General features: G+C 36.3%; 1 protein-coding gene across 2 annotated transcripts in view; it reads left to right on the top strand.

Moving 5' to 3' along the window:
* GLRA2 (glycine receptor alpha 2) overlaps positions 1-26,464 on the top strand; it is a 177,339-nt gene that overhangs the window by 17,627 nt on the left and 133,248 nt on the right. The window contains exon 4 of one of the 2 annotated variants that reach the window (XM_045537961.1): positions 20,903-20,970. In XM_045537961.1, coding sequence (XP_045393917.1) covers positions 20,903-20,970 — 68 coding nt within the window. Of the gene's footprint in view, positions 1-20,902; positions 20,971-21,061; positions 21,130-26,464 lie in introns of both variants that reach the window. The other variant, XM_045537962.1, reaches the window with a different exon arrangement.

Raw genomic sequence — 26,464 nt, 5'->3', positions numbered from 1 at the left:
AGGAAGGACCCCAAATACTTCAATCTCTTCTCATGTGGGCCAGGTGAGCTCCAGTAGCCCCAGGACAGTCCTCTGTGAAAGGCTGTTGGAAGCAAAATCACATTGAGGTTGGAGGCACAAAATGGTAAATGGAATCCAAGGAACCTGGGTGGAGCATCAGTATTGTCCATTTCAACATCTTCATTCCACATCTCTAGCCATGCCCTCCCACTGTATGTTCCAGTCTCAATGCCCTGTTTCCTATTCCTCAAATCTTTTATTTATGGTGCTTTGCACTTTCATTTCCCTTCATCATAGCTGCCTTTCCATCAGCCTGCTATCTACTGATCCTTCAGACCTTAGCTTTGTTATCATTTCCTCTAGAAAGCCTCTCTTAAACAACTAAGTCTATTTTTCCCCTACATGCTCAGTCTAGAATTTATTTCATGATTACCTGCCTCTCTTTCTGTCCTAGACTAGTTCAAGGAGGCCAAGATTGGGTTTATCTCATTCTCCATTGTATCTCCGACACTTGACAGTAGGTGGGCAGTCAATAAACACGTATCAAATGAATACAAAATTGATAATATCAATCTTTAATCCAAAAACCTATACCAATGCAAACTTGGATATGAGCAATTGAACTAAAATATTAAATTGTTATCTGCTATTTATGATTCATTTAAAATGCATGAAGTCCTTTCCTACGTGTTATGTCATTTGACTCCTTACCTGAATAGAAAACAGCTAAAATTTTGTTTACCATTCTTGTTATTTAGGGGGAAGAAAAAGTTATTTTGCTGCCAGACAGGACTTAGATCAACACTACCTTTCTTGATACAGAAAGCCTAGGCTGGAGAAGAATATAGATCATTAGAAAATGATGACAGAGACACATTCTGCATCTATGATACTTTATTAAATGTATTTTTAACATAGCTTCTCCTCTTTCTATTATAGGTTGAATCTAATTTATCTCTGAAGCCCCAGGTTTTTGTGTACTTCCTGTTTATGTAGGAGCTTAATAAATATTTAATGTTGAGTGGATGGATTTATTCACATATAGACATATATCATGCAATTGTTATGTATGTGGCACTGTGCTGGCTGTCAACTGTCAAGTAGAGGCAATTAAAAGGAGATTTGTTAACTTGCCAGCATTATGATGTAAAAACTTACTATCCTACCTCTTTCTCCTTTACCACTATTCCAGGACCAATTTTCCATTTATAAAACATTTCATTTTCCAAGCACAATACTGAATAGGGATGAATGGTGGGATCTTACTTACCCAAACAGAATTTGCTGGCCTAAGGCCACTCTCCTACTCAGCCTCTGCAGTGTTTAGTAAATAAAACCAAAGGTGCCCAAATAACACTCTTTGTTAATATTGAATACACCTGAATTGCCAAAAAGTTTGATGACTAAAGTAACATCAGGTTCACGTCATGGTTATAGCCCTTACCTCCTTCTAACCAGTGAACCTGTGGATGAGTCTTCTCTAAAATTCTCCTATGGAGCTTCATCTTCCAGCTTTATAAAAAATTGAAGAGTAGTTTTCAAGGTACAAGATTATCCCAGATTATGAGGCAGTGAACCAAAAATCTTTGCAAAAGACGAGGAGGGCCAACTAAGGTATTCTCTAATAGTGATGATCTTTTCTTTTTTCTTTTCCTGGTGATCCCTTGATATGTGAAAACTCGGTCCACAGAGGAGAAAAAGAAGTAGGCCCAGGCTTCATGAAAGAGATGGTGCTTGAATTTGGTCTTGAGAGAAAAAGTAGGTGTTCGATAAATGAAAAAGGAAATTTCAGGTAGGGAACTGTCCATATCTAGAAAGAACATGGCTAGTTGAGGGGATAACAAAAGATGAGTATACCTAGAGGGAAATCATAGAAGGGGGAAATCATAGAATATGAGGCCAGAGAGAAAGTTAGTTAAAGCTAGAGAGTAAAAGAAATTATTAAGGCATGGGTAACAGGAAGGCAATCAAGATTTTTAAGCAGCAAAGGGGCATAATTAGATGTGGTTTCTAAGAAAATAACTCAAGATGGCTTTCAAAAAATATACCAGAAAGGTGAGGGACCCAGGGTATCATGACAATCACCCATAAGACAGAGATGATGAAGGTTTGGGCTTAGGCAGTAGCAATGGGGTTAGAAAGCAGGGGCCAGATTCACAAGATAAATTTAAAGCCAAATCGCCTCAAAGTATGGAGGGCACAGTAGAAAGAGTAACGTTTGACTCAATTTTGAGAAATTGAGCAGACAGAGATTTTTTTTTTTAACTCAAGTAGAGGATATAACAGGATGTTTAATCTACAGTTGAAAATGTTAATCTGGAGCCAAGAAGACATGCTTGTGGGAATGGGAGCCATCATATAATGACAGTATTAACTAAGATCACCCAGTAAGAATGCGTAGAATGAGTAAAGAAGACAAATAAAGATAGGATTTCCGTGAACTTGAACACTGGAGGAATAAAAGAGGAAGAGGACTCAACAAGGGATACAGAGAAAGAGCGTTTGGAAAATCTAGAGTAGAACTAGAAAAAGAAGCAGTCATTGATGTTAAGAGAAGAGAGAGTTTTGAGAATGAGTAAATCAAACATGCCAAGTGCAGCAGGAATCTGGAGTAGAAAGAACCAAAGAAAGAGGCCATTGGATTTGGCCAGTGGGACATTTTTGACTTAGCAAGAGCGATTTCCCTAGAATAGTGAGACAAAAAGTTCAGATTGAGCTGGTAGAGTGAATGATGTTTGAGAAAGTGGGGGAAGTAAGTGTTCAGATTTCTCATTTAAAAGATTGGTGCCAAGGAGAAAGAGGGAGACTGGATATTAAATCACAGAGTTTGAGGAAAGGAGTTTTTTTTTAAAAAATTATTATGAGAACAATGTGTTTGTAGAATAAAGGAAAGGGAGATTGAAAGTACAAAAGAGATAGAGGATAATTGATGGAGTGGGGTTCTGGAAGGGGCAAGAAGAATCAATCTTATAAGGTAGATGGAGAGATTACCCTTGCACTAGAGGAGAAATACTATTTCTTTACCCTGATAATAAGTTTTATAGGTGGAGGAGAAGCTAGTCAGGGTAAGTTCAGTGGTCTCTATTTTCTTGGTGAAGTGGTGCTCTGAGATCTGCCACAGAGGGACCACTGCCACCAGCATGGGCTGGTCCTGGGTGCAGTCACCATGAAGCTGAAAAAGAACACCAGGCCCTTAATGTTTTGATGCGTGCTTCCTTTGTGCCATCATGACAGACCACCAAGACTTTCAAAAGCATTTTAAAATATAAATATATCATAAAAACAGGGTTTTCTATTAAAATATACTTCTCATTGGCTTATTGAGTAGGAAGATATTTTATGCATTTTAAATATAAGACCTAGAATATCAAGCCAGAGGGTATTATGCACTATTCTCAGACAAAAAGGACTGAGTGTCCAAGTTATCCATCAGCTGCCTTCTTAGCCAGCCCTTTATTTCTCACTGCACTCATCCATCTATTTCACACAATTTTCATTGTAGGGTCCCAGAAATAGTTAATAATAGCATTGTTAGTTTATATTAATTGAGTCCTTATTATGTGTCAGGCATTCTTCTAATCAATTTGAATATTAGCTCATTTAATCCTCCCAATAAGCTTATAGAGAAGCACATACATGTTATTATTATCCCTATTTTACAGATAAGGAACTAGAACAGAGAGCTGACGTGGTTGCTTATGATCACCTGGCTAGAAAGGATACAGAACTGACTGAGCCCAGGCAGTCTGGCATGAGTCTGCCTTGTTACCGTTAGTGGGTAATAAAACACTTTAAAGATTTGTGGTGTTGTACGTCAAGCTCAGGAGTTAGACTTGTATCCATTTTTTAATTACAGCCATGCTAGGGACTTATGAGTCTGGTGGCCTGTAAGGGCCTTTGGAGTGTTTTGCCTCAGGATCTGTTTATTATTCAACTTTATATTCTCAGATTTGAGCACATTATTAATCCTCCATAAATATTTGATGAATAATTAAATGAATGAGCAAAGCTGATTTCTCTCCAATCACCCAGCAGCTTTCTGCTTGGGATGTATTGGAACTAACTTATAGATCAGGGGTGGGGGTGGCAGAGATGGTTAGTGGCTGAGGAAAGGAGAAAGGGATACAGGGACTACTGCCTTCATGGGTTACACATTCTGTGATTTTCTCTCTGACTAATGGCATTTTGTAATCATTTTTAACATCTTTTTGCAGTACAAATTTGTGATGTTCTTAAACAAACTCCAAGAAAATACTGGCTATGATACACTAAAAGCATGCCCTTCCATCTGGCATTTGATCTAGTCCTATAGTCTGCTTCCCAAGACAGTTTACTCTCTGGGCCCTGTGAATGTTTTCATTAAACAATCTCAATCATTTGGGCATAGTGAAAGAAAACTCTAAGTCTGAGACCTGAAGTCTGCAATTTTATTCTCTTTATTAGCATTTTCTAATGTATATGAAGAGCCCAAGCTTGCTCATGGAATGGGGGAGGGAAGGTTTTGAGGGCTGTTTGCTGGGGTAGTATTCTTTCAGAACTAAGCAGTCTTCTCTGAAACAATTTACTTGGTCTTTTCTTAAGTAGAGGAAGTACTTGCTGCTTATGTACAAAGTCAAGTAAACTTTGTAGCAAGGTATAAATTAACCGCAAAGTATTTGGGAGAGACACTTACGATGTGCCTAACATATAGCAACTTCAGGAACTTAGAGAAGCAGTGATAGATAACCTTTGTCTTCTAGCAGTGCTTCATCTTCCTGAGCAAATGAAATAACAAACATAAAAAGAAGTCTGAGCAACATAAGCCAACTGTTGTCTATATAATCATGCAGCTGTGTATGGAATTATGCCATGGAAACTAGAAGTTCTCATTAAGGGGAGTTGGTAATGGCTGAAGTATAAGGAAGAGATAGAAAATAAGTGAGGGTGGCATTTACAAAGGCAACGTGCACCTCATGATGTGCCAGGCAACATGTTAAGTGTGCCACATGCATGCTCTCATTTGTTCCCTATGAAATTAATAAGTACTACTATTACCAATTTCATTTTTCCAGATCCAGAAACTAATATTCTGAATCCTTACAGCTGGGACAGCTGTAAGAGCCAGAGCAGCTGGTCAAATCCAGGCAGTCTGGTGCTAGAGTCCTCATACTCAGCAACTGTGCTATTCCTTATGGTGGCCTAGGCAGACTACTAGCGTCTGTGTTTGCAAATGTACAGCTCGTATGATTGAAGATGAATGCTTGGAGAGGTATGCATCAACCCAGGCTAGTCCCCCCGAAGACTCTCTTAGGACGATTCTTACCTTTTGACTTGGCAGACTTTCTACCTCCATTACCTGAGGGTTTGGGGATGAGGCCACTTCTCATCAAGGGACGTTCTTTTCTACAATATTGCTTTATTGTATCTGGTACAACACACAAAATTAGAGCGTTTTAAAAGCCTCAACAACTCTTGTCTCTAGTGTGAAAGGATCATGGGTACAAACTCCGTTCTATTTCTTCAGCAAACTATTCAAACTCTCATATCTTCAAATTATGACCCTCTCGAGGTCCCAAGGTGATATTACTGACTATTATCATGAGCCCACAGGGAATGATGATATCAAGGGGGAGAGTGACCTCCTCCACTTCAAGTGTGAACCTGATTATGATGAATGAGAGGAGGCTACATGGCTTCCTCACTCTTGGAGGGACAGCACTATTCAGCTCAGCACTAGAAATCCTGTCACACTGAGATGGAGGTAGAAATATATAATATCAAAGTGCAGCCATAGGACAGTTTCTTTATCACTTTAAAAATCTCTTAATAATGCAAGATTTGGGGGCATTCAAATATGAGGGAAGATATGTAATAAAGAACAACGATGCAGGTTCAGCCTTCAATTGCTGATTACATTCGGCTAGCAATATGTAGACACTGTAAAATAGGGCCATATGTTCCCCCTCCCCTACATATGAAGAGATACATCTAACCTCCTACAAAGAATCTCTCCTCTCCTTTCCTTTGCCCCTTTCCCTATGCACAATCTGTAACCTCCTCTGCTATGTACCCTTAAAACGTTATTCTTATTATCATATTACATTGTAGTTAGTCTAATCCACGTTTTTCTGCCACGACAGATTATGAGTTCACTGAATACAAGGATCGAGTACATTTTGGTATTCCCAGAACCTTACCAAGGCATCAGTGTCAGTATCTCGTCCATATCCCCAATCCCTTACCACGTCGGTACACAGCCTGACTTCCAAGTGGCAGCAGCTGCATTTCTTTGCTTGAAGGCTTTCATCTAATAACTCTCATCCAATAACTGATGGGAATTAATGTAAAATACTCCCAGTTCCTTCTCCCTTGGACAGAATAGCTCAGAGGAGTGTGTCTACACAGGCTACTAGAGTTGCTCATGGGATAAAGCTTCATTTGCCATCAGAAAATAATGGACTTATTAATGCACCTTTTCTTGTCTGCCTTCCCTACCCTGTCCCACTTTCCACTTTTCATCTAGCATATCATTCACATCCTGAATAAACTACTTTCACCTGAATCCTTGACTCAAGGGAAACCCAAGCTAAGTAAGCACATAATATGTAGGAGTCTAATAAATGTCCTTTTAGTTAAACTGAATGACAAAGATGCATAGTGTAGCACGAGATATGACATGGGAAGTGCTATGCTACATAAGTGGTGAGGGCCTATCAGTCAAATTTGAGCATTTGTAAACACAACAAGCACCATGATTTCAGGGTTTCCCTTTGCAGTAGGAAAGCGGCTGTCCTAGTTGTTAGTACAGAAGAGTACATATCAGGAGCTCTGGCTTCTATTTTTAGATCTCTTGCTGACTTAGAAAACCTGTTTCCTAATAGTACAGTGGTGACCTTCCCACCCTCAGAGAAATGGTGCAGAATGCCTAAGGAGGAAACAAGTCCCCATTTGTGGAAGCCACAGAGGAACAGAGGAGAGAAATGAGAGCTTAGGTACTAGTCGCTGGCAGACATAGTGCTTTAAGATCTCTTTTGACAGCTAAATAGAGAGTGCTGGGTTGCCAGGCAGTGCGATGGCCTTGAACAGGATTTAGGTCTTCAAGCTTCCAAAGCTTGGCTCTGAGCCTAAGGCTTCCAAAGGGTAATAATATCTTTATTTTTTTTGAAAATGTCACATTAAAAGATAATTTTCCAAAATAAGGTAATATCATGACTCTCATACAGATATAAAATTAATACATGTTAAAGATTTTATTTAACTCATTAATCAATGAGGGAATCAGGCAGATGGTATAACCAGCTCCCCACCAAATCCAAAGAACAGACACATTTATAGATGGAGAATATTAAAACAAATGTGCAAATGGAGGCAAAACTAACCTCTTCCATGGTGGGGAAAGGAAGTAATTTGAACCACTACAGGACAAAACAGTACATAATTTGCATGCCTATAAGCAAGAGATATTTTGCATTGCTATCAGTTATATAATTTACAGAGCTGTAAACTAGCTTCCAGAGAATCAGTCAGATAACACTGAAGGGTGTGCTGTATAGACAATGCACAGTTTTTCACAGAAACCCATTTTTCCCTTTACACTTATGATTGTTAGATGTAAAGATGCAATCCTTCTCCAATAAGGAGGGATCAGATTTTTTTTTTCTAGAGCTTACTGATACTTTTAAAATCCAGGTCTTTTTCTTAACACTGTGAGTAGGGCTGAAAGTAATAAAATGCCTGCCACAGATAAGGTACTTGAGAAAAGTACATCTGACTGTTAAGTAAAAGGAAAATCTCAAGGTTTATGAGGAAGATCCTTCCTTGACACGGGAGGAGATGGTAAGAGAAAAGAAGTACCGGCATTTCACATTCCCTACCTCATTCAGTTCTCCCAAGGAATCTGAGAATTAAGTGAAGATATTTCTCCTTATCTGGATGAGGAAACTAGAGCCCAGAGTAATTACATAGCCTACACAGGGTCACACAAATAGTACATAACAGCTCCAGGATTTAAACCCAGTCCTTCTAACCCTGAGTTTATGATTTTTTTTTTTTTTTTCTTCATTAAGCCATGCTGCACTGGTGAGTGATGATGTCAAGTGGGAGGGCAACAGTTAAGAAGTTTCCTGACCCACACCTCAAACAGGGCAGCTCAGTAGTGGTTTCAAAGGAGCATGCTGCAATGCTTCTCATTAGTGACTGCTATGTTTTTGTCATAATTTTCTCATTCTGTTGAGTTCTCTGGAGAGATAAGCAGAATTTGCTTCTGATCTCATAGGCTTAGATGTGACCCCTGATTTAAATGAATTTCTTTTTGAATGAACTACCCTTTGAAACTGAAGGGATGAAGGCTGAATTAATAGGGTTAAAATGCCTTGTATTGAAAGTTGTTCTGAATAAGATTTCTTGGGATGCCACTGACATTTCCTTATACAAAAAAGGATTATATTCTGATCAATAGCATTCACTGAGCATTTATTGAATGTCTTCTATGTGCTCAGTCTTATATTAAGTGCCAAAGGGAACATAACAGTGAATCAGATAAAAACCATGCCCTGTCTAGATCATACCAGAAAAGATTAGAGATATATAAAAACTGACTATAATATAATATAGTAAGGGTTATGGGGCTATAGAAATGCCATGGAAGATGATATTGAGATGGGAGAATCATGAAGAAATTCATTGAGTATGTATCATTTTATTTTGAAGGATGAGAAGATTTGAACATGGAAACAAGTATGTACACGTGTATGGATTCCATCCACCAATTCCATTATTATAACCTTGAACATAGCATAGTTCCTTCTTAAGAATTATTAATGCAAAATAATCTATTTTCAATTTTCTGGGACCTAACAAGTTGCTGAACTTGCTATTCATTTTTCAAAGTAGTAGAGGATTCAATTAACATGAGAGAAAGTCATCTTTAATTCTATTTTTGTTACTTCCTAAAATGAATGAATATGTCATTTGGGTTCATGAGAAATTTTCAGGTCCCTTCATTTGAAAACTAATTCCAAATGGCTTTTAAAATTGTATTCTTCTAAGGCTAAATGGATCTTTATTTATTATTTGCCCCAATCCCAAGATAGCAAGAATCCCATATTTGTCAGTAATTTTTCATCTGATGACATTTTATTATAGCATAAGCAGAAATATATGTAGATTACACTTACAAATTATTCTCAACCTGAATATTCTATTTAGTCTCTGAGGTCTTTAAAATAGGAAATGAACCTTGCTACCACAAGTAAAGTGCCCTGAATCTCCCACAACTAAACTGTCCACTTTAAGGTCACTATGATCCTGCAATGAACAAAAAAGCAGCAGTTCACTTGTATTAGAAAGAGGCTTAGTAAAATACCCTCTCTGTGATGCTTGGTTAGGCACACACTTTTCGTTTCATCTGACATTTCTTGCAGAACAACTCAAGAGCTTTTCAGCAAATTGTTTCTGACTTGTCCTTAATGCCTGATTTTCTTTTATTTAGCCCCACAATTCACCATCTAATTGTAAATAATAATTAGTAGAAGACCAAGTATACATCAGGCACATAATGGGTACTCAGTAAATATTTGTTGATCTAATGAGTGGCTGAAGATTTGTAACATGGAAATGCACAGAATTCAGCAAATGTCTGCAAATTTAATTTCCTGATGAACAAACCCAACAAAGGACTATTAAGTTCTATAATACTGCCATGTTTTCACCCAGAGTGTGTTTAAATATTTTTAAAAATCCACTCTTTGTTGAAACTTATTAGACTGTCTCATAAGACAGTCACATGATCAAGAAACATCTTAATATGACAGTAGCATTTGTTTGGCTAAGCAGAGACTAATCTGAAGCTTATTACATAAAATGTGATCTTTGTTAAATAACCTTTTCACTCATCCTGCCATTGTTACTTTCCTTTTATAATTTAATGGTTCTCAACTGGGGACAATTTTTCCCCTCAGAAGACATTTGGCAAATGCCTGTACATGTTTTTGGTTGTCTCCCCTTCCATGGGGAGGGAGGTGCTACTGGCATCTAGTAGGTAAAGACTAGGGATACTGCTAAATGACTTGCAATACACAGGAGAGCCCCCAACAAAAAAGAATGATCTGGCCCCAAATGCCAATAATCCTGAAGTTGAGAAACCCTATTTTAAACAAAGAAGCTATCAGCAATTATCTCAAACCCATGATGGCTATGTGGGTTCATCAGATATGAAAAATGTTTATTCCTAATTCCTAGAAGCAAGAAAGTTGTAAAATGTAGTTCAGTCCTGCCAAGAAGTCCTGCAGAGCTGAGAAAAAAAAACAATAATAACACAAAAACAGAGTTTACAGAGAGAAGAGAAAGAAAATTGGATGAGATAAGCATCATTTCTGTAAATATTATCATAGAAAATACTGGAAAATCTAATTTGTAGTCTCAAGATTTCAGTTTATACTAAAATGGATTTGATGATTTATTTCCTGCATTGGCATATTTTGACAATCCAATGAACTTGTAACAATGATAGTAATACTATTACCATTACTGTAAATAATAGCAACTATAATTTATTAAGCAACTATTGCATGCTTTCCGTACATTACTACTAATTATCAGAATTACAATCAAGATAAGCATAATTATTCCTATTCTACAGAAGAATTAACAGGCTCAGAGAGTTTCTGTATTCTGTTTAAAGTCTACAGGTGGTAATAATCAGAGCTAGCCTTAAAGACAAGACAGACTAGTAGCCACCATACTTCAAATATTAATATAACATTGAGTAGTATGACTCACAGTCTAGTTTTTTTCAGTATAGTCCTAGTTTATGCCTGATGTTCCTGTGTAATTATTAAAAGCATCTACTTTCTCCCTGAAAAAAGATCACCCTATATGAGATGATGGACCCTGTCTTACTCCTTCCTTTTAAACCATGAAGAAATTCACAGCATGCAAAGATAAAAACTTGCCAGCATTCTCAAGGCTCTCTGATATGGATCTGAGCCATGTGTCCATCTGTCCATTCATTTATCCTTGTGTGAGAGCAGTTGGTAACTGGTAGCCATTAGTGGGAAGGGCTCACAGAAGCTGTTGTTTAGTTCTTGATATTTAAGCTACTTTAGGTGTTAATTAATTGCTTTGTCTGTCAATTTCCTCATTTCTATCAACATAGCTGGTCCAAAGCAAATGGTTTGCTGGACTATCTCATCAGGCTGTGGGAATCAGTAAATGTCCAGCTTGTTTATTTCTCTGAATGTTTTGCCCTTTGCAGAGTCCTGGATGTCAACAAATAAACTGAATGCAATAGGACTGGTAAGACCATTTTGACCATGGGTTGAGCAGAAGAATTAATGGCATATAATTTATTCATGGTGAATTTTCAAGGAGATTAAAATAATACAATGGGTTAGACTGTGTGGCCATTTCTAATTACAATCATGACATTAAAAAACATTTCTCCATTCTTGCAGATTAAATACCTCAAATTCCCCCTCACGACGGGAGTGCCACCAGCTAAAGCCATTCCCTCCTCTTTGTGATCCTCCCGTCCTCCAAAGCTCTATCTTTCATGGGCATCAAAGCACCATGCAACACAGAAAGCCATCATAAGAAGCAGTGCTTACTCTTGTTCATATATCAAGGCTCTGACCTTTAACTCTAAAGCTTCTTGCTTCCTCTGTGTGCTTTGTTTTTCCCCTTTATATCTTGGGGTAATGGCCAGGATCTTTCTGCTAAACAAAATTTTCTTATTCCAAAGGAAATTTAATTTCTACATAAATCGAGCACATATATTTAATATTCCATTCCCATCCAAGGGCCCCACACTAAAGCAGTTGTGGTTCTTGAAGACATGTTAAATTATTTATGAGAAATAAAATGCAAAATGAAAATGTCATTCTTTTCTATTTGTCACAACAGAGGAAAAAAATGAAATTTTCATCTTAGAACTCAAAGATTGTCCTCTGCTCTTGAGTAGTCTTTTACCTTACAATAGCATCGGGAAGTAACTAATGAAAACTAAGCAATAGTGATTATCTGTCTTGGTGATACATGGGATCCCCTATTCTTCCCCTATATTTATTTTAAAATAGAATCCATCATAAAGCTTTTATAAAAATGATATTTATTGTTAAGAGAAAGCTTTGGTCAATGACATATATGTGAATATATCTATATTTGTATATATATGAATAAATTATATTTGTATACATATATACATTAACAAACTTTCTTTAATAGAGTCACTATGAATAATAGATACATTTTTCATTACCATGGTAGAAGTTATAAAAATTGGTTCCAGGTTTTGAATATGCAAATACAGAAGGCTCTTACTATTGATGAATTTTTTAAGAGCAATGTGAGTCATTATATTAAATATTATATATTAAATATAATGACTGAGTCAAGTATATTATTTGTTGTCCACATTATCTGGCCTAGACCTGTTTCACTCCATGTTACCTCCTAACTCTTGGATAACATAGTGGTCTGATTCAGGCATGATGGTTTTCACTTGGGCCCACTCCAGTGCCGCTGGCCCCAAGGACATCATTTCCCATCCAATATCTCTGCTAAAGTGGACTTTGTTCATGCCACAGAGCAGAACATGAAACTCATTGTACGTAGTCCTACAGGCAGTCCCTATGTTCTTCCATGTCCATGGAAGGCCTTACTTTTAGCTATGGAAAGACCATGGAATTCCATAACTATTTCTATTGTTCTTCAACCTCCTAGTCTGATTCCAGAGCAGGGCCCAGAAAACTTGGCTCACAAGCTGAATCTGCCCTACCACCTGTTTTGTAAGTAAAGTTTTACTAGAACACAGTCACACTCATTAGTTTGCATATTGTCTACAGACTATTTTCACTACAAAAGCAGAATTGAGTAGTTGTAGCAGAGACCTTGTGGCCCACAAAGCCTAATCTATTTACTATCTGTCCCATGAAAAAAATGACAAGGGCCTAGGGCATTGAGTTTTTAAGAGAACTCGTCCAGGAATTAATATATTTGTCAAATTTGATTATATGCAGTTTTTCACTTGCATACCTGAGTTATATCTCCAGACTAGAGGATCATCACATAGATTTAGTCTTACTTATACTTTGTTCCTCTTCCATTGCCTCTCCATCCTAGGTACCTACTCTGTAGCCCCTAATAGAACATTTCTTCTTTGGCAGAATAACAGGGCCTTATGATTGCCTTTAGTCTTCTTACTAGGTCTATTATTATCATCTAAGATATTTACTATTGAACAAGAATGTGTTAATTAGATTAATAAATGAATAATATGGATCAGCATTTTCAAGACAATGTTTTGCAGAATGCTTAATATCTTTGAAATGTGCTCCATGAAAAGGATGGTCTATCTAAAAAAATCTATGGTCAAATAAGTTTGGGAAATAATGACACACACTATGTTTTCCTTCAGGAGCATCATAATTTACATGAGTGTATTGAAGTTTTGGAGAAAGAGAGGGTGATGTCAACAAAATGGCCAGTAGAAACTGTCAGAACCAATTTTGTCAGAATTCTAGAAAACAATCAAAAGTTTACAGCAACCCAGTGACTACTAAATTTAAAAAAAGGCAACCCAAAATGGTAGGAAAGTTTTGTGGTATTTTTATTTGCCCTTGTTTCATCCCCTCCCTGGTGTGGCAGTGATTTTGGTTTTGAGTTGGTGGCAACCTGCAGCAGGAGTAGAGTAAACCTTATTCACAAATTATTTTGTATGTCTGTTCTAACCTGTCTGTAAGCTACTAGAAGGACAGATACAATGCATTTGTATCAGTTTTCTAGGGTTGCCATAACAAAATACTACAGAGTGAATGGTTTAAACAATAGAAATTTGCTTTCTTACAGTTTTGGAGGCCAGAAGACCAAAATCTAGGTATCGGCAGGTTTGGTTTTTCCTAAGGCCTCTCTCCTGGCTTGCAAACGTTCAGGTTCTTACTGTGTCCTCACATGGTCTTTCCTCTGTGCACACACATCCCTGGTTTCTCTTTTCTCCTGTTCTTATAAGGACACCAGTCATATCAGATTAGGACCAACCCTCATAAACTCATCTAACCTTAACTAACTCTTTATAGACCTTATCTCCAAATATGGCTACATTCTAAGGTACTGAGGGTTAAGACATATGAATCTGGGAGGAATACATTTCAGCCTATGACAGTGTTCACCTCTGTTTTCACCTAAGTTGGAACTCAGGATAGAAAAGCAGTGGGTATTGATCAAAAGCACTGCAAGCCAAACCAAAAACCCTAAGACACCTAGGGTAAAAGATTACAGTTGAAATATACAATAAGTCATCTAAAGCCTGGGAGTAAAAAGGGGAAAGAGTTTCTTAGGGAAATTAGGACATTTTCAAAATCAGCCATGTACAGGGCAAATTTAGAAAGCCATTGCATTGTCAGAACAAGATGCATGTTCAGAAAAGACTGTGCAAACCCTAAACTTTCATCTTGGGCTGATTTCTAGACTCAGTTCAAGCCTGGTTAATTGTTGAAGGAGTGTTCCAGAATGGATCCAATGTGTAAAGACTGGGAGAGTTATATTGTGTTTGTTTGTTTGTTCGATTGGCTGGTTTGGTTAGTTTTTTTAGCTCCTGGTGTTCAAGAACATCTCTGTCAAAATCCTAGCTGAATACAAGCTGAGAAACAGAGACTACAGTGACCACACATAAGAAGGAATATTATAGTTTCTGCAAAAATAGTTTTGTAAACTCATTAAACAAATGGCCTACTATAGCCTTCAACTATCAAAATATTCAGCGAACTCTGGGGAAGGGGGATAATATAATTTTCAGGGTTATCACATTATAATATTCAAATGTCCAGTTTTCAATAAAAATCACAAAGCATACAAAGAAACAGGAAAGTATGGACAAAGAACGAACGGAAATCAGGAAAATGATGTATGAATAAAACAAGAATATCAACAAAGAGATAGAAATCATTTTAAAAAATAGAAATTTTGGAGCTAAAAGGTGAAACAGAAATGGAAAATTTACTAAAGAAGTTTAACACTAGATTTGAGCAGGCAGAAGAAAGAACAAGTGAATGGAGATAGTATAACTGAAATTATTGCCTGAGGAGCAGAAAAAAAAAAGAATAAAGAAATGTGAACAGATCCTAAGGTACCAATGATATACCATCAAATGGACCAATATAAACATTCTAGAAGTTCCAAAAGAAGACAGAAAGGAAGGGTAGAGAGAATATTTGAATAAGAGAATATTTGACAAAATAATGGCTTCCTGAATTTGATGAAATACATAAATCTACAAATCTAAGAAGCTCAATGAATTCCAAGTATGATAAACTCAAAGAGATTCACACTGAGATACATAATCAAAGCCAAAGACAATAAGAAAATTTTAAAAGCAGCCAGAAAAGAAAACCCAACTCATTGCATACATGGGATCTCTAATAAGATCATCAGCTGGTTTGTCAGCAGACACCTTGGGGGCCAGAAGACAATGGGATGATATATTTAAAGTGCTGAAAGAAAGAAAAAACTGTAACTGGGAGTTTATATCCAGAAAAACTGTCCTTCACAAATTGGGAGAAATTAAGACATTACCAGATAAGCAAAAGCTAAGGGAGTTCATTACCACTAGATCTGCTCTACAAGAAATAACGAACAAAGAGGGAGGGCTCACAATTTCTGATTTCAAAACTTACTATTGTAGTAATACAAAGCTATAGTAATCAAAACGGTGTGATACTGGCATAAGGATAGACATATTGACCAATGGAACAGAACTGATAGTTCAGAAATAAATTCATACATCTATGGCCAATTGATTTTGACAAAGGTGGCAAGTCCATTTAATAAGGAAAGACCAGTCTCCTCAACAAATAGTGCTGGGACAACTGAATTTCCACATGCAAATGAATAAAGTTTGACATCTATCTCACACCATATAAAAAATTATTTCAGAATGAATCAACAACCTATATATAATAGCTAAAACCATAAAACTCTTAAAATACAACATAGGGGTAAATCTTCATGACCTTGGATTTGACAATGACACCAAATGACACCAAAGCACAAGAAACAAAAGAATAAAATAGGTAAATTGAAGTTGGTCAAAACTAAAAACTTTTGTGCATCAAAGGACATTATCAAGAAAGTGAAAAGACAATAAAGAAAATATTTGTAAATCATGTTTGATAAGGGTTTAATATCCAGAATATGTAAAGAGCTCCTACAACTCCACAATGAAATGACAAACCACCCAATTTAAAAATGGGCAAAGACTCAAATAGACATTTATCCAAAGAAGGCATACAAATAGCCATTAAACTTATGAAAAGATGCTCAGTGTCATTAGGGGAATGAAAATTAAAACCACAATGAGATACCGTTTCACACCAACAAGGATGGCTATAATAAAAAATGGAAAATAGATGTTGATGCAGATGTGGAGAAATTGGAACTCTCATACACTGCTTGTAGCAAAATGGTACAGCTGCTATGGAAAATAGTTTGGCAGTTCCTCAAAATGCTAAACATGAAATTACCATATGAGCCAATATGTATCCAAAAGAATTAAAAGCAGGAACTCAAACATATACTTTAATGTCAGCGTTCACTGCAGCATTGTTCACAATAGCTAAAACATGGAAATAATCCAAATGTTTATCAACAGATGAATAGATATACAAAATGTGGTATATGCATACAATGAAATATTTTTCAGCCATAAGAAGGAATGAAGTTCTGATACATGTTACAACATAGATGAACCTTGAAAACATTACACTAAGTGAAACAATCCAGACACAAAGGACAAATATTATATGATTTTACTTGTATGAAGTATCCAGAATAGGCAAATTCATAGGTACAGAAAGTAGATTAGAGAGGTCACCAGGGGCTGGAGGGAGGAGAGAATGGAAAGTAATTGCTTAAGGGTTACAGAGTTTCTATCTGGGGTGATGGAAAGGTTTGAAAACATAGTGGCAATAGTTGCACAACATTGTGAATGCAATTAGTGCCAATGAATATTGTTAAAAGTATATATACACACATATGTATATATGTATAAATATATATATATGACCACAATTTTTTAAAAATTAAAAAAGAAACTTTGGGGAAATCTACATTAAAGAAATTTGCCTAACTTTATTCAACAGTGTTTTCCAAACTAATTTGACCTTAGAAGTTTTATAAATGGACTACAGTTAACATTTCAGGGGACACTCTCAAAAGATTGAAACAAAGTACAAATGATCTTAATCTTGAAAGGGAGAAAAATGGTCCACAGCAACAAATTTCCCTTGTTAAAGTCCAGACTCTGCCTCGGCAGGTCTCAGATGGGGCCTGAGATTCAGCATTTCTAACAAGTTCCCAGGTGGTGCTGATGCTGCTGGTCCTCGGACCACAGCAGAGGAGATAATAGTTGGATGAGCTATTCTTCATAACCCTGTTTCCTACTACAGCCAATGTGATCAACTGATCAGAAAACAAAGATGTTAATGGACAATAATCGATAACTTATTATCCCTCCAAAGTAGCATAATTATAATTTTACATGGGTTTCTAAGACAAATGTCTTACTCTAAAGAAGATACTCTGAGAGAGTGATATATAGCAACAGAGAGGATTAATATGGGAAGGGGATTGTCATACCTTGAGCTGGGGGTAGGGGAAGCGAGCCATTCTTCCAAATACATTTAAAGTATTCCAGATCTATTTTTTACTTTCATTTATTTTTGGATTGCATACTTGAGTTATGGCCAGATCACTCTTTCTCATAAAAATAAGGGAAAAATAAAGACGAGAGTGAGAGAGAAAGAGAAGGAGGGAGGGAGAGAGTGAAGAATGGAGAGAAGAGAGAGGGAAGGAAAGAAGGAATGGAAGGATAGTGATATGAGAGACTAGATGTCTACGTAATTCTTTTCTTCAGTCAGAGTCTCATCCAACTCACTTTGGAATATCATCACTTTACTGACAAATCAATTAAATGAGGTTAACTAGTATAAACTGTTTCTTTCCACAGTTTACAGAACACATTCATTCCCTGGTGATCACATCTAAGAATATGTTCTTGTCAGTCAGAATACTTGAGCAGATTACTGGGCTAAAACACACACATGAAAGGTTGTGCTAGCACATACCAGGATAATTTTTAAAAGTGAAATAAAAACCAGTTCTATCATTCAGTCCAAAGAACTTGCAGGTCAAGTTCCATATTTAGGTAGCTTCTATCATTAGGATAATTCTGTTGGCCTCAGGCATTTTATCCCTGTAGTTAAGAAAAGTGCCCTTAAAGTTAGACAATTTCTGCCTCAGATAAACTCTATGACCTTGGGAAAATTAATTAACCATCTTTGTGCCTCAGTTTTTCTCATCTAAAATAGGAGGGTCATGATAGCACCTAATTATTGAAGAATGAAAATAAGGCACTCACTGGCACACAGCAAGGTCTTAACACAGGTCAGTTTTTAGTATATGTACATGCTAATTCCTCATCAAAAAAAACCTTACTTTTTTTCTTTCTAAGGTTTTATATAGAAATGCAAATGAACCTTGAAACAAAATGCCCAAGATTGAAGAGATCAGATGTCAAGGATCAAGAAAGGGTACAAACCAATGTGAAATATCATGACTAACAGGTCAGGAGGCACTGTAATGGGGTAGGGGAAGCAAGCCATTCTTCCAAATACATTTAAAGTATTCCAGATCTATTTTTTACTTTCATTTATATTTGGATTGCATACTTGAGTTATGGCCAGATCACTCTTTCTCATAAAAATAAGAGAAAAATAAAGACGAGAGTGAGAGGAAGAGAAGGAGGGAGGGCACTGTAATGAAGGCAGTGCAGCAAAGTGGTTGAAAGTTTAGGTTTTTGGAATCGGAATGATGAGACATTGAGTCTCAGTTTTTCTAATTACTGTGATGTAACTTTAAGCAACTTAACCTGTCTAACCCCATTTCTTCATCTGTAAACGTTTGCTAGAGCAGTTAAAAAATTCTTTTTTGTGAGGATTAAACTAGATAATTTTTTTGTGTGCTTAGCACAGTGCATCAATATGTGGTAGCTTAAAAAATATTTTTAAGTTCCAGCAATATACTTAGACTGACATTTACCATGAAGGATACAAACAAATATATGAGGGTATGACCCAGCCTTCTAAATGCTTCCAAGCTGGTTAGGTAGGCCAGACAAACAAATAATGTATAATACAAGACAACCAACAGTTAAATTTGCAAATTCCTCCTGTGAAAATGACATTTCTCTTTTTCTTATTTCTTCCCCCCATCATTCATTTTCTATCATGCATATAAGAATTCATGAAAGCTTTCCACCCTGAATTGGATGATTTAAAAGAAATATTTCTTTGTGGGAAAAGAGAAAAAAAGCAAACATACACGTTTTTTTGTGACTTGCCTCTACCTTGTCTAATTTATTTCTTATTAGTAAAAAATATATTTGTTATAACTTAGAATTCTATGGCCGAGAATGAGAAAGGGTTATTTTTGTTTTGTTTTTGAATAATCAAAAAAAGAAAACCAAAATCAAGCAGAGTAGGAATTGACCATGGAGAAGAGCTCATCTTGGCAGATGCTGACATAAGAGGGGCGGGGATGGCTGAAAATTGTTTTGGTAATATGGTGGTACCTGTGATTCTGTACCACCGCAAACATTTTTTAAAAAAAAAAAACAATTAATTTTTCATTAAAAACCAAAAAATTAGTTATGTTTCAAAGAAAAACAACTTAATGCATCTCTTTTACCAAAATTCTTTGCTCCTTCTTTTACCAAAAGATCTTGCCTAGGGACTTATATTAGCTGTTTTACCCCAAATTGCCTTTCTTCATTTTGAGAACCCCACATGGACTTGTAAATTTTAAAAACAGGGTCAAGTGAGATCACAAATTGTGTTTTTACTACCAGCCTTTGAGGAAGACCTCAAGCCAGACTCTTCTTCATTCAGATCCTACCAGTTTGTTGAGTACAGAGTCAAGTAGGGTGTTGCTTGCACTGGGCTATTGAGCCTTTTTCAAGTGAAGAGAGACAAATTCCTACGGGGAAAAGCAGCGAGTGAATAGATAGTTCATGGCAGTATTTTCTTACCTCAGAAAAAATTAGAGGAAAACTCCACAAAGGCAATAAACATACTCCCCAGCAAAATATGATGCAGGGAATCGTCAGACAGTGATGTATTTATTGACTAAAGGCAAGAGGAAAAGGGAGCTGGAGTCAGGCTAGTCCCTGAGTCTCTGGAGAGAGAAGTGGATTCTTAGTTTGTTCAAAGCATATCTAGGATGCAATAACCCTTGCTTTACACTATATTTACTAAGGCAACAATATGGACATTAAGTGACATTTCTGTTTGTGTTTATATCTTAAAATAAGTTATCTTTCTTTGTTTTTGTATCTGTACATCATTTTCATTGGGGGACAGAGGATATAAAGAATGAGTAGGGTAATTCAGAGGTGTCAAGAGAATCAAAGTAACTCACTGATTTAAAAACTGTCACACAAAAGGAGGTGGATGTTACTGACCCACTCATAATCCACAATTCAGCTCCATTTTGACCTCATGACCCAGGCTATTTCATCACCATGGGCAACCAGTGTTGATGTCTGTCTACAATGTTGATGACCCTAAGGTCAAAGAAAGCCACTACCCAAAAGGCTATTTTGATAGCAACTTATGACAATTAATTCAGTTAATTAATCTTCAGCTTATATTTTCCAAACTCAACTCTTCAGGGTAAGTTGCCGTTGCTTAACTCTCATGATCCATAATGCAAAGGAGAATGTTATCATTATGCACCTCTAGGCAAAACTTTTTTTTTTCTTTGCAATCTCACCATCATCTTAATTTTATTCACATCTCTAGCTATTTGCACAGATGTTGATGGAGCTGTATTTTTGCTTCAATTTCTATTGCAATATTCTTATTGCATTCTGCAGGTCCTCCAGTAAACGTTACTTGCAATATTTTTATCAACAGTTTTGGATCAGTCACAGAAACCACCATGGTAAGTGCTGCAATGCCTCTGGCAAGAGAAAAACGTGACTCGATTATGCCATGAACACAAACTGTCAAATTTTCTATTGTTCAACTTGCAGGGCCTCCTGTAAATGTTACCTGCAACATATTTATCAACAGCTTTGGGTCAATAGCAGAAACTACAATGGTGAGTGGGACTGAGCATTGAAGCCATCGTGTGAAGGAATGGGATGTGGGATTGAAGAGCACTGTTGCATATTTGTGGGACATTTGCTGAGTGCCAATTTCCAAATTTGTTCACCTCTAAAAAGCAATGACTTACACTCTTTCATTTTGGACAGTCATTTGTCAGCTGTTCATTACTTAAAATTCAATAATCTTTTATCTATCATGCCAGAGAAATTTTGGCAATATTTTATGTTTGATTAGTTTTCAGTAGAACTATCAGCAACTAGGCATAGTTAAGGATATTTAAATATGTGCATCTCTAGTATTTCAGAAATATAAATTTCAAAGTTTGAGAGATGTTTTTATAGCCATTTTTAAACATATAATGGAATTTTTAACATAAACAAGCCTCTCTTTGATGCTACATTTAATATATATGCCAAGGGGCTAAACTTACAATGACAGACACACACACACACACACACACACACACACACACACACACACACACACACGGTTTTTTGGCAATAGAAAGTAGTCCTAAGTCCATAGCAATTACATTATATGTATGGCTTTTCAAAAAAAGAGCCTTAAGCTTAAAACTAATTAGAAGCTCATCATGTAGTAAGTACAAACATGTTTCATGTATGTAAGAAGAATTCAGATAATATAAAATTCATCAAGACTCTTTATAAATGTCATGGTCATGTTGCCTATGACACAGCCCATTTGACTGTTAGTCTTACCCTACCTAGTACTAGGCTATAGTATGTAGATTGTATTTTTGGTAAAATATTTTGTTGTTCTCCATATGATTTATTTTAAGGCATAAATCAATTGGCTGGGTCTAATTTGCACGACTATGTAAAGTATACAGCCATATAATTGGATGAAACTAAAATAAAATATAGTTGAACTTGACTAAGTATTATGGTGGCTGATGTCCTAAAAACACTCAAGAAGTGAAATAATGAGCATAATGCCACTGAGAGGTGAAAAATAAGGTTCCCCTGTTTTATGAGTTTTATCTTTTAGGCTACTAAAATCATGTTTAATAAATTACCATACTTTGTGGTGCTGTCCTTGATGTCACAAAGAATTAATTTACCTTTTACCATTCTTTTCACTGACAAAATTAGACATAATTCAACTCCACTACCCATTTTAATATTACTCTGAAACAGCATTATCCAGAAATGAGATTTCTGGGGCTTTGACAGGATGTAGTGCATTAAGAATTTTACCTAAATAAGATAGTTTTGATAGAGTTATTAAATGACTCATAAGAAAAGCTTAACATGGAAAGAATAAACCCACTCTGGGCTTGGCATTCAGTTTCTGTCTCTCCCCTCTTGGTTTTATCTTAATAAGAGAGGGGAAAAGCTTCCAGTAGCCCAAATCACTGTCACCAGCTTTCCACGATGGCATTCAATGACAATATTTGCACGACCTAATGCTGATTGCATTAATTAGACTCCTAGGTTGCTTTGATTAAATCTCATTGCATCTTATTCTTGATCAAAAATGTAAATGTGCACCTTTTCGATGCTCATTAATGCAAAAAAAAGCTAAACATTTAAGAAGATGAAAATGGAAACTATGGATATTCTTGCTTTCGTCTGTCTCTAACAGCTACTGAAGGTGTTTAATCAATGGGCTGATTAGGTGCTTCCTGACCACTTATTAAGTGTCCTTTGTTATGTTTCCAATCAGAAAACTTAGTAAGGGTGAGATAAACAGCCTGTCTATTCTGCTGTATACAATAGATTGAACTGCATGGAATGATGTGTATTGTGCTTCTTTTTCTTACTTCTTAGCTTCGATGTAATGATAAACTTTATTTGGCTTTGAAAAAATGTTTTATTTTCTTCAATTATGGCTTTGGTGTGAAACTACAAAGAATATATTCTGAAATTCCATCATGCTTAAGTCAAATAAGAAATCCTCATGCTGCCTTAGGGTAGGGATTGGCAAACTTTTCCTGTAAAAGGCCAGACAATAAATACTTAAGACTTTGAGAGCCAGACAATCTCTGTAACAACTATTCAATTTTGCTCTTTTGGCATGAAGACAGCCATAAACAATAGTAAACAAATGAGTGTGGCTGTGGTCCAATAAAACTTTATTTATAAAAATAGGCAAGGCTAAATTTGGCCCACAGGCCGTAGGTTGCTAATCCTAGATTTAAGGCATCAGTATTTAAATGAACGTTCTTCAGATTCATAGCATGAGAATTGCTCCACCAAGAAAGGGGTCTTATTTTCCAAGATAACTGAGGCCCTGCCTAGGAATCCACTTGGTGCACCCTGTCTTAATCAATTCAGGCTGCTATAACAAAGTACCATAGATTGGGTGGCTGATAAACAATAGAAATTTATTTCTCACAGTTCTGGAGGCTGAAAGTCTGAAAGCAGAGTGCCAGCATGATTGGATTCTGGTGGGGGCTCTATTTGTGTTACAGACTGCTGACTTCTGGTATCCTCACATGGTACAAAAAAAAAAAAAATTCTCCATATAAAGGGCACTACTCCATTTCATGAGGGCTCTACCCTCATGACCTAATTACCTCCCAAAGGCCCCACCTCCTAATACCATCACATTTGACGTTAGGATTCAACATAGGAATTTTAAAGGGCTACAAACATCCAATCCATTGCACACTCGAGTGTCACCACAGCACAAGCTTTCTTTACCAAAACACTAAGATCCTACCATCCATGAATTTACTGTTACTTTCACAAAATTTGACTCAGAAAAATTGGTCAAAAAATTAAAGAGAACCAGATTCTTTTCTGAACTGTTTTAGTTGGGGTCAGAACCCTTAGCTTTTATGCACAGGGATGAGATCATTGACTACATTGATTAATACTATTTTCTAGGGATGATAATTTTGCTTTCTCTATGTTTTCTGAAATAATTTTCTCAAAGAATACCTTAGAATCTTGAGTTTCTAAACCTGTTGATTTTCCTCTCTTCCTTCATACCTCACTCTGACCCCATGACTTGGATACCATTATTGAAGGATTAATTTTGGGTGTTTGTTTCTAAATAAGAGGTAATGATTATCTGTTTGAAGAACTTAACATGACTTTCTTTTGGTGCTGTCCACTCTGCCTCTCTTCTAGGCTAATGAAATCCCACAAATTTATTAATGGGTACTGCCTGACCACAAAGTATAGGCTCACTTACAGATACAACACTAACTCTCACTCCTTTGATATGTTAGAATCAGAGACGTGTACTCATAGGACAACATATTTGTGTTACCCTAAGGAATATTTTTATGGATCATTATGATGATATACATTATTCAAAAATATACATTTTTATTAATTAAGAGACACAGAAATCTGTTGGTGGTCATTGCTAATTAGCCTACTGTTAAGAGTGTTCAATGGAACAAATTTTGTGTGGTTCCAAAATACTGAGAAAACTAATAAGGGATATATGATGAGAAAGGTTATATTCTGTTTTTGGAATGTGAGTTTACCATTTCCTTTTCTTTCTCTCTCCCTTTTCTTTACCTGCTGATAGCAAATGAATTCACAGGATGGGGAGCATATTTACAACCCTCTCTTTCCTGCTGTAAGGGCATAGTTTGAGAATATTAGTAATGTCAGTAAGGGTCAAGAGTGTTTGCATACCATTTCTATGCACCTTTCCCCAAGGCAGGATTATTAGATAATGGAGAAGAGATTCTCTCTTCCCAGCTTTCAAATGACTGTTTGGAAGGATGGGAGTGGATAGTGTATGATTTGGACCTGTGGATGCTGGAACATCTCCAGAATATAATTCTGGCTCCCCCAAACTCTTCTCCAAAAGGTAAATGCCACATGCTCTGCTAGTTACTGCTGCAGGGTGAAGAGTTGTTTTACCTCCAATCTGCAATCACATTCCTGAAGAACTCAGCTAAGAGGTAGACAGCCCCTTATTAGAATGTGTGTTGTGTTATAATCACTGAAGCAACTCTATGGGCCCCCTTTCATTCTATAGCTGCATAAGCAAGTCATAAGAAAATGCTAACTTATCAGGGATAGCAGGTGGCTACATTTCTTATTTCTGACATCTTAAGGAAGAATCCAGAATCTACCACAAGCCTGGCATTTTGTTAAACTGATACAATGGTTGACCTTGTCTCTAAGTTAACAGTGCAATGTTAAAGTCTGAATTTTTCATAAAGCAACTGCCCCCCATAACTTCAAACTCAAAGCTAACTTCCCATATTAAGGCTAGAACAGATTTGAGATTCTTAAACTTTATTGCAGCATAGCCAGGGGCAAAACCAAAGTGCCACATAGGCACTGGGGAGAATCAACCAAGTATATCCTTCCTTGTCTTTGACACCTTTATAACATAATTGGATTGAACAATGTAAAATAAATAATAAGAGGGTAATGGTGAGGTTTAATAGGAGTATGTATGAGACACAGTGACAATCTATTTACAAAAGCTTAACTAAATATTATAGTGCCGAAACAATTCAATTTGAGCAAACAATCTTTGTGGAGTGGACATAACATTAGAATGTATCAGAAAAAATGAAATTTGAGAAGTTCTAAATTTGACATGAAATAATAATATGAAATATAGGTACGTGCGTTACTAGTGTTAAGAATAGAATAAAGATTATGTGACTTACACATAGCTTTTGAAAAAACATGAGAGATATATATTAATACCTAATCTAAATGTTTCCATTACCTAACCCAATACCCAGATAGATAGTCAATCATACAGAAACAAATTTTAGTACAAGGAAATATATCATTTATTTGAAGTAGGTTCTGTCCCTGGAGAGAGAAGGCAGTGTAAAATAAAATTCAGTCTGCATTTAAGCATGCGTCTTGGTATTTACTTCCCCTTTAATATTTGGTTAAATCTAGAAGCAAAGATTAAGACAAAGAAAAACTACAGAACAATGTAACTATCCTCTTGTGGTTTGGAATATCATGAGAAAATAAACCTATCTGTAAATAAACAGAAATGATGCATACACAAATCACACGTGCCAAATTTGCACCCTACATTGAAAATGACAGTGAACTAGAAGAATTACACAGACACAGCTCCAGATAACCTTTTCTTTGGATATCAATTTCTCTATATCCTTGGGCGTCCTTTTCTATTCTTAAAGATTTTTAAGGATTGCTGTTTATTTTAGAATAGTGTATATCATCGTAAACAAAATTATGGCCAACTTTTAATTACTATACATTAAAAAAGAATAAATACTGACAATCAAAAGCAATGAAAAAGGTATTATTGCACATAATCACTGTAATTGTGACATAAAATATATTTCTCCTCTAACACTTATCCTTGCTTACAAATAAGGATATTGATTTATTTTAAGT

Source organism: Lemur catta, chromosome X (assembly GCF_020740605.2).
Source record: "Lemur catta isolate mLemCat1 chromosome X, mLemCat1.pri, whole genome shotgun sequence".
NCBI classification, from domain to species: Eukaryota; Metazoa; Chordata; class Mammalia; order Primates; family Lemuridae; genus Lemur; species Lemur catta.
The sequence above is the reverse complement of the archived record's forward strand: the minus strand, read 5'-3'. Positions and strand labels throughout refer to the sequence as shown.